General features: G+C 39.7%; 1 protein-coding gene across 7 annotated transcripts in view; it reads left to right on the top strand.

Moving 5' to 3' along the window:
- TMEM117 (transmembrane protein 117) overlaps positions 1–13,987 on the top strand; it is a 211,272-nt gene that overhangs the window by 166,610 nt on the left and 30,675 nt on the right. For 6 of the 7 annotated variants that reach the window (XM_064655865.1, XM_064655859.1, XM_064655860.1 and 3 more), the window contains one exon: positions 9,434–9,563. In XM_064655865.1, coding sequence (XP_064511935.1) covers positions 9,434–9,563 — 130 coding nt within the window. Of the gene's footprint in view, positions 1–9,433; positions 9,564–12,189; positions 13,978–13,987 lie in introns of those variants that run through there. The other variant, XM_064655864.1, reaches the window with a different exon arrangement.

The following is a 13,987-nucleotide window of genomic DNA, read 5'->3' as shown; positions in this document are numbered from 1 at the left end:
TCTTCAGAGCACTTATGATCTGAAGGAATTTTGTCCAGAACAGTGTGGCTCCTCAGTCAGCCAATTCCCACACTGAGGCAGCTGATTTACTTTCCATCTACAATGAGCAATATACAGTAATCCCCTTGCTCCAGATAGCCTTTATTTCTCTAACACCATTTTTATTATGTTGCAAAGCTTATAGCAAGGAAACGTCTGCTCAGGTATTTTACCGCAAATCTCTCTTCTTAGGTTTAGGCAACACTAAAAAACATTGTTAGGATTTGAATATCAGGCAACAAGGAAATTCATGTGTATGGCTATTTGGAAAGAGAAGGGACAATATACATTTTAATTCAGCTTAAGTTAACTGGAGACAGTTGTCTTAATGCAAAATGACTTCAGAACTCTAAGCAGAGCTTACTGTTCTCAAATAGGTACAAATGGCATTAGCAGTATTTACAAATCCTGAAATGCTCCAGGTATCATATTACTGTTCAAATCCAATGAGAGTATATTTCCCACAATGTGTATTATTGTATGTACTCATGAAATGTACTCATATTGTTGAAGATGATTATATAGCAATGTATTTTAAATTTATTTTTATTCTCCACATCATAGTCATATATTTGGGTTTATAAGGTACCAGAAAGACTGGCTCTTCTTTTGTGATTTCCCTTGACAGCAGGCTGTAGTCACAGTAAATCTGTAAATATAAGTATTGTGTATTATTAGTGAATGTTCATTTCTCCTATTCACCACAGAAATGGCTTCCATAAAACCTGTCACTGAGGTAGTCAGAAAAACCATTGCAACTGATTTGCTGGTGGTTTAGGGAAATTTCAAGTGGGGAACAAGTTGCTTTGCTTATCTTTTACAGATACACAATATTATAATATTACCACTTTACTTAGCAGCATAACAGACTCAAGAATTAACTGGAAAAGTTCTCACTGGTGCTTCTCATCCAGATAAGTTACTTATAAGTAGTTAAAGGGTAGCTGTAAAACAGAACAGTCCATGCCCTCAGCAGGAAATAGTGATCACTGTTGTTCCTGGTCACTCAAGTCTCAAGATATTAGATCTTCTAGTGTCCATCCTTCCTTGTGCGCTGGCTTGTTTTCATTTGTTCCTAATGAAAGAGGAGAAAGGGATAGCTATTAATTCTTCACACTGCTTGCAATATTTTTCCTATCGAAGAGCTATCAATGGTCACTAAGGACTGGAGCAGTATTGTGCTAGATGATGCTCAAAGACAGACAAAATACAACCCCAGTCCTAGAGAATTTCATTGCAAAAGAAAGTCCAAGAGTTATGACTGGTTAGACAGGTGGGTACAAACAATAGTGACTTTATCAGTCAGGATGACAGGTAATCCAGGGTACCTAATGCATGACATCCTAATGTTTTCTAATAGCAAAAGAGAATTATACAGAAGAAATAAAGCATAGAGTTCTGCAGCTGATAGCGAACTGCTCAGGGAAAAAATTCTTTAAATAGAGAAAAAATTCTTAGGCTGAATTTATAGACTGATTGAAGGAGCAGCTGTTATATAGACAGTCTGTACCTAAGGTATTGAAAGATCTGAAAGAATTTCAATATGAAAGGAAGTGGCCTATATTTTATTGGATAAAAGAGAAGAATGTTGTGGTCAAAGAAACAGACTAGGAGAATGGTCTTTGAAGCAACATTTCTCTATTGTTGGAGAACAACTGCACTTGTGAAAGCCAGAGGGAAAGAGGCTGATGTAACTGAACAGAAGATGATGAGAGCCTTGATAAACATTTTAGCTGTGGGGTTTGGTAGGAATTTTCATATCTGTGATATGTTATGCAGAGCAGATCTGCAGTATCAAGGCACTACGAGGTTGGAGGAGTGAATAAAAGATGATACCCAAGCTATAGTCACAGGGGAGAGAGAGAGCAGTGCCATCTATCATGAATCAGGCATCTGCCAGTAAGTGGCATGGATACAGGACTTTCAGAGTAATGCAACCAGTTCTTATTTTAGGTGGACTGAAATTTTGAGATTACTTTGAGTTTCCTGTAGAAAGGCTAAATACCAATTCAGACAGTTCAGTAACAAGGGGCGCTGTTTTGAGGACATGTGCATACACAGCTTTGTCTACACTCAAAATGCATTAATGTCTAAATTCAAATTGCAGGAAGTGCAGAGTGCAAAAGGGTTGTTTGGGTCCTGTGTAGCCTGGGAATTGTTGCCTTTAAATAAGCAGAAATGGATAATAGACTGAAGAATTCTGTAATGATTTTTTAATGGAAAGGGTAATTAAAAGCCAAGCATGCATTGCTGCTTTAACTCTCTAGAAGAGAGTTATTGCTGTCTTATTATCATTTTTTCAAATAAGGGAGAAATGACCAAGACTTGCAGTGGTCTTTCTTGAGAAAAGCCAGGAGCCTGAAGAAGCTAAGCAAAGACTGAGGAATGAAGAGCACTAAGGTGTCGGAGAACGACAGTAGTCTTGTATTTCCTGCCTTACATTGATGTATAGTGCAGGCATAGCCTTTCTATACCCATGTCTGATCCTGCAAGCTGTCTTCAGTCTTCTGTCAGCAGGTTGGAGTTCAACTGAAACAGTTATTCCACCATTACAGTGATTTTTCCATAATTTGAATTCTTTAAATCAAGACTAAGCGATAAAAGGTAAAGCAGCATCTGCAGTTAGAGAGTTGGTGCCACAGTTCCTGATGGAGTTTTGCGATTATTATTGCTGGTAACAATCCAGACAGGTGAAGAAAAAACAGATGAGGAGATCAAATAAAGTTTTCTGGACTTGAAAACTATGAATAGATTAGCACTGATAGTACCAACATGAAGAAGGAGGTCTTTTGAAGAATAATGTGTCATCTTTCACTGTAGGACCTATATAGCTCTACTGAAGCCATTAAAGTCTGTAGGTGGTAATATTACGAGTAAATGTGTATTTTTCATTTAATGAGGGCAAAACCCAGCAATGTCTATCACATTTTCTTCCTCTTTAAATAAGGTATTGGCAAAGAACAAAAGGCCAGAAGCTGAGCAGTTAAGTTTGATCTCACAGGCATGAAAGTGAGTTCTACTCGTGGCTGATGACTTCCCATCTTATGTACATTTGAATCAAACGTTATAATTATGTTTGCACTTTAGCAGCTTCCAGCTGAAGAGATTTCAGCTGCAGAGACCACTGCAAGTTGCAGCACTGCAATGAAGTTAGAAATAACCACGGAGGAGTTGGCCTTTGTCTCTGAATTCCAGCTGTTCATTTTTTACTTCAAACACTTGCAAAAATATAAAACCATTGCGTCTTCTTCTTCCTCTAGCTGTCTGTCTGCCGTGTTCTGAGATGCAAAGATATCTGAAAACAGTCTTTACCTAAAAAAGTTTTAATAAGTAAATAAAAAACGCTATAAGCAGTTTCTGAAACACACATACACATTCATATGTGCATTTTCTCAGTTCTGGACCTCTGTTTTTGTTTATTATTCTGAGACATTTAAAGTACAAATGTATTCCTAGCATTAAATATAGTATATATCATAACTGCTTAAAGCAGAAATATTCAATGTGCATTTGTCCTCTTTCCTAATTATATCTAAACAGTGTTTGTATTACTTTTAGTGTTATTTCATATTTACTGTGTACCAAACACCCTATGAGCTACATTCAAAGAGGAGGAGAAATGAAAGTGTTGCATATTTGTTCACCATCAGTAGTTAGTGTTTTTTAGTCATGGTCCCACCTTCTCTGTGGCAGTTTTCCCTGGGTGGAAAGGGGCTGGTGGCTAAGCAATGTGGGGCTGTGTGTGCATGAAGCATAGGATGTGGTTTGCTGAGGGCTAGCATCCACCTCCCAGACAGCTAAGGATCCTTACTTAATCCTGCTGGCTTTTGGTCCTCATCTGAGCTTGGGAGACACAGCCCAGAACCTGCAACAAAAACCACCAAGGAGCAATCCTGCAGCCAGCCAGGGCACTGGGCATTGCCAACATGACCCTGTGCAGCTGTGTGTCCTGGCTTGGAGTGAGGACAGGGCTGCCCAGGAAATGCCTTCTCTTTCCCTCAGATGATGGCAGAAAGGGCCAGATCACATCAGAAAGTCTGGCTTTGATGCTCAGTTACCATTACTAAAAATATCTTTACTTGAAGAGATACCAAATTGGTGCTGTCACCTCCATTGTAGGGTCTTAAACCAGCACCTGGCATTGCAACAGAGAGTATGTGCATTTGCTTGGCATGGGTATTGTGGTGGTTTACTTTGGCTGAATGCCAGGTGTCCACCTGGCTGAATGCCAGGTGTCCCACTCCCAGAGGGAAAAGGGGAGATGAAAAAAACGTAAAAACCTGGGATTTATCGAGAAAGACAGTTTTATATTTACACAGAAAACAGGAAAAAAACTTAACACTACAAACACATAGGCAAAGGAAATTAACAGTAAAATTCTACTTCCCCCAATAAGCGAAGTGCTCTTTCTCTCTCCTCCAAGGAGCAGCTGTCCTGCCAGATAGCTATCACAGAAGAGAGTGAGCTACTTCCTTCTCCCCTCTTTATATCTGAGCTGATGTAACATGGTATGGAATATCTTCCGAGTCAATATGAATCGGGTGACTTATCCTAGAAGCAAAGGGAAGAGAATCAAATACCGTGATGTCCTCAGGTTTTTTTCTGTGCTTCTGCATTTAATGAGGTAGCTGATGGAAATCAGAGGTGCTCCCTTTGCCCACTGCAACACTAGGATGAACCCCTCAGTGCCCTTCAGTTCATTCCCTGGCTACCCTCATGACTAGAGTGAAATGAGACAATAACCTCGTTTGATTTGCACATGCCACAAAGCTTACTGGTGAAGTTAGAGACCTCATTGCAGTTGATTTAAGCCTTCTGGTTCTGGGTTAGCTTCTTCTTCATACACTGCATAGATATATGCTGCAGTCCCATCACCCACCCAAGGCTGGTAACCACTGAAGTAGATGAATATTAGAAATCTGATAGTGATGGATTTAAAGGAGAAACAATCATATACATATATGAGCTAAAGTATGGTTGTACAGCTTTTAAAATTCTGCAACTAGAAATAAATTCTGAATATGGTATTTTGGCCCAGTTTCTAATAGGATCCAAAAATGGCAGAGTACAGGCACCTCAGCAATAAGGACTAAAGCTGGTCAAGTGAATTTTGCATAAATTATGAGCTGAGAACCTAAAGAATATAGAAAATGGCACTCATGTTCCAGAGATAAGACTGATAATAGAGACCACAGAGAGAAAATACCATGTAGGGAAGCATGATTGCAAGCCTCAGCTATGTTCCAGAGTGGGAGATGTTTGGATTTATAGGCTTATACATTTGCACTATTAGTGTACCTGTTAACAAGTGAGGTGGATCATACCTACTAGGCACCTTGAATTTCTTAGAAAAATGGTTTTCTGGATATTGCTGAAATTAAGTTATCTTTTCCTTGTCAGTAAGGAACAAAACCAATGATAACAGAGTCTGAAGATTTTAACACTTTCTTACAACCTAGATAGCAAGATGGCCACTTTGTTATGTTTGGATTTGGCAACCTGATATTGGCATTAGCCTGAAAAGATAATAGTCATCTGCTTTTCTCCATCACAGTAATAATACTACTGCCATGTGTCTGCAGGTGATAATGTCTCTACATGGACAGTAAGCACTTACACTTACCAGAGCTGTGAGTCAAATGAAGCTCAAAGGCTATTTAGTCACCTAACTTGAAGCTTCATTTTCCCAAGTGCTGCAACTGTAGTGACTTCCTTGGTAGGTTTAACTCACTATTTCAGTTTCTTTTTTTTGAAAATTTCTTTCAATTACTTTTTTTTTGTGTTTTGGTTTATTTATTTATTTATTTATTTATTTTATTTTATTGCTGTGATTCCAGTGGTACTGTTCTTAAAGAACAGATTTTATAATCATACTAATAAATGTGTTACATTCAAAAAGTTATTTATGGGTGAGAAAGGAACACCTGTATTTATATTTATTTATTTATATAAAGGAACACTAATATATTATTAGTATTAAATTTTAACAGTGTAATCCAAGAATCATTATTAGTTGAGATCTAATTATTACAGAAAATAATGCTTTTGTGCAGAAAAATGTTTCAGTAATGATAATAATAATAATTACAATGTCAACACTGTTATACACACACTTCTTAGCTTCTACCACTTTTCCTGATGCTTCATCCACCCTCCCTCTGCTCCCTAGGGTCCTGAAATGGGCAGTCTCAGTCTGGTGGGGTTCAGTGGGGGCATTATGCCATGTTATTGTCATCTGGAGTCCTTTGCTCAGAAGGATATGGTGTTCATCACAATGGTTTCCTACTTGGGGCCATTTTTATGTTTGATAACACACTTTTAGACCTTGGTGTTTCTTCCTTAATCTGAAGCTCCACATTACAGACAGGTTTACTGTACAGAGTGCCTTTCATACATGCTAGATATTTCTTTGTTCTTTTGTTACCCTGAAAAGCAGTTTTGCTCAGCCCAGATCTGCATTTCTCTAGCCAAGAAACACCAGTGAGCTATTTATAGTTGTGAAGTCTCCAGCACCAGCCTGTGCCTATCTCTTTAGCTATGGTAACACCATATTACAGCACTGCAGGGTAATAGGGGTCATGATACAATTCAGGTGTGCTTCATATAGTATGGGGCTTATATGTAGAAAATGTTATTATCAAGTAAAATTCATCCAGATCGGAAAAGGCTTGTTTATAAAAAAATGAAATGCAAAGACACAGTTCAATACAAAATTCTGCATGGTGGAATTTTATCAGCAATGTAAATCAGCAAAAGGCACAGTAGGAGCCTTGGGGCAAGGCAGGAACAGGAGGCCAGATTTATATTCCCATGTTTGCTTATTTCTAATGCAAAGTCCACAGCTCTCCATTAATTTACCTTCAGGAATATATAATGTATTTCTTTCTGTTTATTTCTGGGTGAGATTACATATGACTTAACATGAAACACCGGTCCAGAGAGTTATATTAGATACTGTGAATTGAAAACGTGCACGCATAAAATTTTTATCTTTGGGCATTTTTTGAATGCCTGCCACCTGCAAGAGTATGTCTGCAGATACAGGGTAAGGGACTGTGCAGCTGGGCAGATATTACCATGTGTCGTGACCAGGACTGCATGTGTTGCATTAGTGATAAGGCAAAAGGAGAGCATCCTTATTTCTCTTATTTTCTGCATCTGTAAATTGGCACTTTCTGCATTGCTGTGAACATTAAGAACCAGGTAAAGAGTATCAGGTTTTTTCCTTGCTTGCACTCCTGTTAATCCCTTTTACTCAGTATCACGAAGAGTTAGCACAAATCAGCTGCTGTTAGTGTTTGGGCCATGCTATTCCCTGTGATAAAACTCTTCCATTTCCTTTCCATTGTAGAAAATGTTGGAGAGTTTAGCAATTCTTGGAAGTTATATATAGTGATTTATCTTTCAGAGATCATATAATTATAGACTATTGTGAGTTGGAAAGGATCCACAAGACTCATCAAAGTCCAACTCCTGCCCCTGCACAGTAAAGCCCCAAGAATCACACCATGTGCCTGAGAGGATCACCCAAACACTTCCTAAACTCTGTCAGGCTTGGAGCTGTGACCACTTCCCTGTGGACTCTGTTCCAGTGCCCAACCAGCTTCTGGGTGAAAAACCTTTTTCTAATATCCAACCTAAACCTCCCCCGACACAACTTCAGGCCATTCCCTCAAGTCCTGCCACTGATCCGCACAGAGAAGAGATCAGTGCCTGCCCCTCCTCTTCTCCTCACGAGGAAGTTGTATAGACTGTTATGAGGTCTCCCCTCAGTCTCCTATTCTCCAGGCTGAACAAGCCAAGTAACCTCAGCTGCTCTTCATACGCTTCCTCTCAAGGCCCTTTACCATCTTTGTAGCCCTCCTTTGGACATTCTCTAATAGATTTATATCTTTCTTATATTGTGGTGCCCAAAACTGCACACATATTCAAGGTGAGACTGCCCCAGCGCAGAGCAGAGTGGGACAATCGTCTCCCTTGACTGGCTGGTGATGCTTCGGCTGATGACCCCCAGGACACATTTGGCCCTCCTGGCTGCCAGGGCGCTGCTGACTCATATTCAACTTGCTATCAACTGGGACCCCCAGGTTTCTTTCTGCAGTGCTGCTCTCCAGTGTTTCAGTCTGTATGAACATCCAGGGTTGCCCCATCTCAGGTGTAGAATCCAGCACTTGTCTTTGTCAAACTTCGTGGTCGTTGCCCAGCCCTCTAATTTATCAAGGTCTCTCTGCTGGGCTTCTCTGCCTTTGAGGGAGTCAACAGCTCCTTCCACTTTAATGATTCTTAGTTTTGACTATTTTTTTTTTCCATTACTCTGGAAGGAAACTTTCCATTTCTACAAAACTGAAAAGTAAAAAGATGGAACTCGTTCTTGTGGGGAGATGGCTGTGTTGGGACGGTTTTCTGACCTCTTCACATTCCATATTCCTTTATTTTTTTTAGTAAATCAGGTGCTTGTTTCACTAGCTTGTTGGATACAAACCCAGGGATATGCATGGGAACAGGGGCAGTGTGTTTTTAACAGTAGGTCACCAACAGTAATCACTGACAGTAATTGTACTGATTCTAGCACTACTGCTAGACTTCCAGTTTGGACTCTAATGAGCCATGCTGTCATACCCATTTTCAAGTGACTGATGGTGGGTGCAGATAACCAAGTGAAAAATTGCTTTACATGCAGCTCTTCCTCAGCGGGGTTACCACATGCTACCAAAATATGCATAATGATGTGTAAGAGCTTCCACATTTTCAACGTTACCTTGTCAGCTGAAGCACAGTAGTGGAGAAAACTGTGCTTGGATTGATTCATGCTGAAGGGCCTACACTTACAGAGAGTGTTTATTTAAATGTATTAAGGCCAAATACAGGCAACACCCTATAAGTTGAACAAGTAGAATACAGATATATGCAATGTTTGAAATTTTCAGGCCTTTTTTGTCAATTTCTTACCTGTAAACTGTTCATCAAATTGCAAATTATGGAAGTTGTAACTAGAAAAGTAAGGTTTTTGTATAGGTATTCTTAGTTTTGCAAGGTTTTAAATATCTTATATCTTTTAAATATTTATGTTTAATATCATCTATTTAGTAACCTATTAAATAGGTTAAATATTTTCCTTAGACTATTTTGTATTGTCAGCTGATACAATGGGTGTCATTCTGAAGTGAACTTTTAAACACATAATTACATGGAGCTGAGGTAAAAATTATAGTGGACTATCTAATATAAATAAGGTATTCTATTTCAAGTGAGTCAGTCAAACTTAAAGTAAGAAAATCCAATAATAGGAGGGTTAAAAATAGAACCTTTTCCTTTTATTAATTTAAGACATTTTAAAGGGCAAAAGTATACTGTGAAAGCTTGTATTTAGTCTCTTATTTTTCTTTTTTAACAGGACTGGGAGTTTCCCCATTTTATGGGTGATGTTGAAGTGAATCTTCCGGGCTTGCCCTCTGCACACATGCAGTTCAAAGTACCATATTTCCAAAAGATATTGAAAGAGGAATATCACATACATATAACAGGTATGTAATCTTACAGACTGTGACACAGTCACACAGTAAACTGCTTCTGTGTGCTACCATGTGCTTAACCACATACTTTTGCGTGTGTCCCAGATTTTTTTTTCTATCTCTTCATCTGTCCATATCCATATCATCCATATATAAACATCTTAAGGAAATGAGGAACCTGTATCTTATGAATCAGAGACACCTACTGTTTTCATGGATGTCACGGTTTGAGAGCCCCAAAAATCCAATTTCCAGTTTCCAAGCCTCCCCCCAATTTACATCAACACTGAAGAGAAGTTTTCAGGCAGGCACACCTCAGTATGGGGGAAGGGAATTATATACAATTTATTACTATACAGAATAAATACTATACAAACTAAAAAGCAGTTATATACACAATATTAACACAGCTTCTACCACCCCTTGGACTCTCCCACATCAGTTCAGATGTGGAAAAGTCTTCAGAGCGATAGTGAAAAGTCTCTCTCTCGTTGGAGTATCAGGGAAAGGGCTGAAACCCCCACCAGCCCTTAGCTTCATGCTGAGGTCCTATCCTGAGCTGCAAGGGAAACAGCTTGTGCCATCAGGATCTTCATCACGAAAGGTCCAAGGAGTCAGCTCTGAGTCCTTCCTCCCTGGTTTCGTGAAGGTTTCCTCCCAGGGGTAAGATGTTCTGTTCTCACCCTCCAGGTTGCAGGCTCTGAGTCTCTACTCAGTTCTTTTTACCCCAAATAGTTTTAAAGTCCTTACCCAGAAAAAAACTGCTTGTTTGGCTCTCTCACTCTTCTTTAGCTGCTGCAGCTTCCAGTTTCCAAACCCAACATAGAGCACCTCTGAGCCGTCTCTGACCCATCTCCGATTTCTGCCTGGAGTTCTTCCAACTGTTGCAACGAATCACAACTGTTTCTCCTGGCAACCGAGCCTCTCTGGCCCCTCTCTTGGCTCGGCTCCAGAGCCTCACCTGCCTTAAATCCACACCACCGCGTTCCCAAGCAGTGGGGGAAGAAAAAGAAAGCCCCCTCGCCTTGGCTACAGGGTACTCAGTCCAGTTATAACTGTCCCAAGCCCTGCAGCCTAGCTGGGGAGGGGAAGAGGGCTTGGCCTCCTGGCGAGGGGCCTGCCTCTCTTCCTCTTACCTCATGGTTGTGAGTCTATCTCTCTCCCTCACAACACTCCACGCTGCCTTCAGCTGTGGCTTAGCCAGGGCTGTGGGGCCCAGGCCCCCCCCTCCGAGTTCGGAGGGTGGGGACCCTGCCACCTCTCGGCTCTCTCACACACTCTCAGACACACACTGCGACACACACTCCGACACTCTGCCAACAACTTCTGGCTGTTGTTGATGTCTAATTTTCACAGGAGCAAAAAAGAACAGCTCCAATTGGTTCCTCAGGGGGAACTCTCCTTGGCCCCCTGGCTCCCGGGGAGGGAAGCTCAAACCAAGACAATGGATTTCAGCAACTTCTTGTGACACTAAGTAATACCTAATGTAGCTTCAGAGATCTTTTTTATCTAAAATTGCTCTCCAGGGGAATTAGCAGCTTATTTCATCTTCAAATCTCTTATGCTTTCAGATGCCTTTACTGTGATTTATGCTAATATCTTTTCTTTGGATATTCTCATCTGGCAAAGGCCACTCATAACCATACTTCCATCAGTCATCTAACCAGAAGCAGAGAGTTCAATAACCTCAAATAAAATAGAATTGCAGTTATTCAGATGGATGATATGTATAGATAAAAAGTACCTGATCCTTGCATACTGTGAGCCAGTATTTTAATAAAAACACTGTATGAAAAAGAGAAGAAGGTTAAATAGGGATAAATATTTTGGTTTACCCTCAAGCTATATAGAAGGAGTATAGCTTCTCTCTGCATTGAGAAGAGATGGATAATAATGGATAGCAGAAGAATGCACGTGTGAATTGGCAGGGGTCTTTAACTGCTAATATAAACAGTCACAGCCCATGACACCACACAGAAATAAAATAGATGAGGGTATCCAAGGACAGAGCCATATGAAACTCCTGTGGATCAGGGACAAAAGGAGAATTCAGAGATGATAGAAAGATAAGGCCAAGAGCTAGCAGCTGAGTCACAAGCTCACCAGACAGCAAAAGCCAAGGGAAAAAGAATGAGAAGGAAAGAATGATGAACCCAGCACTGAGTCGAGATAGACTGAATGAGGTTTCAGAAGAGGTATTTTCAGCAGAGAAGGCAGAAATGAGATTAAAAAACAGAAAAGAAGTTAAAATTAGTGCAGAAGTTACCTGTTGGCTATTGAATGAGGGGAGGCAAATGAGCCAGTAGGAAACATGGAGGGATGCAAGATTTTTCAAAATTCAATGTGGGTGCCCTGCTGGAATGCTGAGAGAGAGCAGCTGGGACGTGTCTAAGTGACACTGTTTGAGCCACTAGTGGTTTATGGAATAGGATGAAGTAAATGATCTCCTGATCAGTGACTAGAAGGTATAGGGTGAGAGGAGATGGAATGTGTATATGAGAGACAAATTTTTCTCTCCCAAGTGAGCAAAAAGGGAAAGGAGAGGGGGAAAAAAGAGTTTAAGCATCAAATATATTATGTAAATTATAGGTATGATATTCAGGGAAAGCAAAAAAGATTTTTTTTCCTTTTTCTCAAGACTAGAGCATGAATTTGGAGGGGCTCCCACAAGGTTCACAAATGTCCTACAGTTCTTCCGTTGTATAAGGAGAAGTAATGGAATGGATGCACAGAGGAGCAGGAACAATGACTACCCATGGTAGGTTGGGTGGTGCCATCAGATACAGAAACTCAGGATATAATTAATGGGTGGTAGAAAAGGGATTGAAGAACAAAGAACAGTTTTGCATTGTAGAAGAGACAGAGACATTGATGATAATCAGGGAAGAGCAAAGAATAAAAAACAGCAAAGAACATAAATTGGGGATCAGAAATGCAACTGCTAGCAGTGCTGCTGTTTGTTTGAAAGCAGGCCAACCAAGAGAAACCAATATTTTTGCATTGTAGAGTTTTCTGGACTGGAGTCCTTTCTGATTTTCTGGCAAGAAGGCGTTCTTTTAATCAGGATGAGATAATGAATGGAAGGCTGAGGAAAATTTTTCCCTGCTCAGCATTAGCAAGATCCATTTATTAGATTCACTAGACAAATCAATCCATTTGACTGCACGTCACGTACCCTGTCTACTGAGTGCCTGTTTTATCTCAGTGCCACACCACCCTTTAGGAGATCTAATAAGCAGCCGTAACACATGGCACAAGAACCTCCCTTTGGGTAAGTTTTACTTGAACCATCTGTTCTTGCCATCAGTTCTTGTCTTAGGTTAGGGCATCATCTTGGATCATTTTCAAGCTCTAGTTACTGTGTGGATGTGCAGATACTTGTAATATTCTACTCAAATCAAGGAGCTAATAAAAGAAAGAACTATTTCAATACATATATAAAAAGATTAATATAATCCAGTCTAAAATGAGAGTAGAGAGTGATGCACATGAATTCAACAGCAGCAGATGACATGCTGGTAGGACAGTGATAACAGCCAGAAGCTCCTCTATTTAAGTGCTGTTTAATACACGGGATCCAGAATTTAACCATGAGACTTCTTTTAAGTAACAATCAAGAAAGGAAGACTAAGACCTGAATTATGTTTCTTTTAATACAAGCTATATAGATAAAGCCAGGCTGTAAATCTATGACCTATGCTCTGATTTTTAGAAACTGCAAGCCATTTTCTCCCAGATAGCAAGGAGAAAGAAAGTATGGCTGAAATAACATTTGCCATCTTTTTCCTGGTAAATTTTACATTTAGTTCTTTTACAGTCTGTTTTAGTCACTGTTGATTGTTATAAATAAGAGCAACCCTGTTCAAAATTGGTTGTTCTAATAAGCAAGGGTACCACAAAAAAGCAGTTCCAAGGAAAGGGACATTCAGAGGAGTGAAGGACTTCAAGCCACCTTTCTGTTGGTTTGTGCTTAATGGCTTTGTGCAAGTTCTGTACAGAAGAAGGATTTCACAGTTACATGCACTGTGTTGCCAACTCTCCTGATTTTATCACAAGTTGAAAGGCAGTTGCTTTTCTTTTCTTTTTCTTTTTTCCCCTTTTTTCTATTTTGTCTTAAAGTCTTATCTCTTGAATTCAGTGACTTCATGGGAATTTCAGCTGTCAGAAAATAAAGATCATGACAACAGAGCAAAAAAATTAAAGGTTGTTTCTGCATAATTCAATGTCTAAAAAGGCAGATAAATACAACAGTGCAAAGTGTATTATTTTGACCCATCTCGCTACTTCAAACTAATAACATGCTTTCTTAGGTCTGATGTGATTTCTGAATGATTTAAGTTGGCATTAATATTGAATTATCATCTCTAGCCTGTAGCTGATATGCTTCACTGTAATTTTAAGTTTACTATGAAAAGCCTATCTTATTTTTACTGGTA

The sequence above is a fragment of the Pseudopipra pipra genome, chromosome 5 (genome assembly GCF_036250125.1).
Source record: "Pseudopipra pipra isolate bDixPip1 chromosome 5, bDixPip1.hap1, whole genome shotgun sequence".
NCBI classification, from domain to species: Eukaryota; Metazoa; Chordata; class Aves; order Passeriformes; family Pipridae; genus Pseudopipra; species Pseudopipra pipra.
This window is presented reverse-complemented; position numbering and strand designations above follow the sequence as displayed.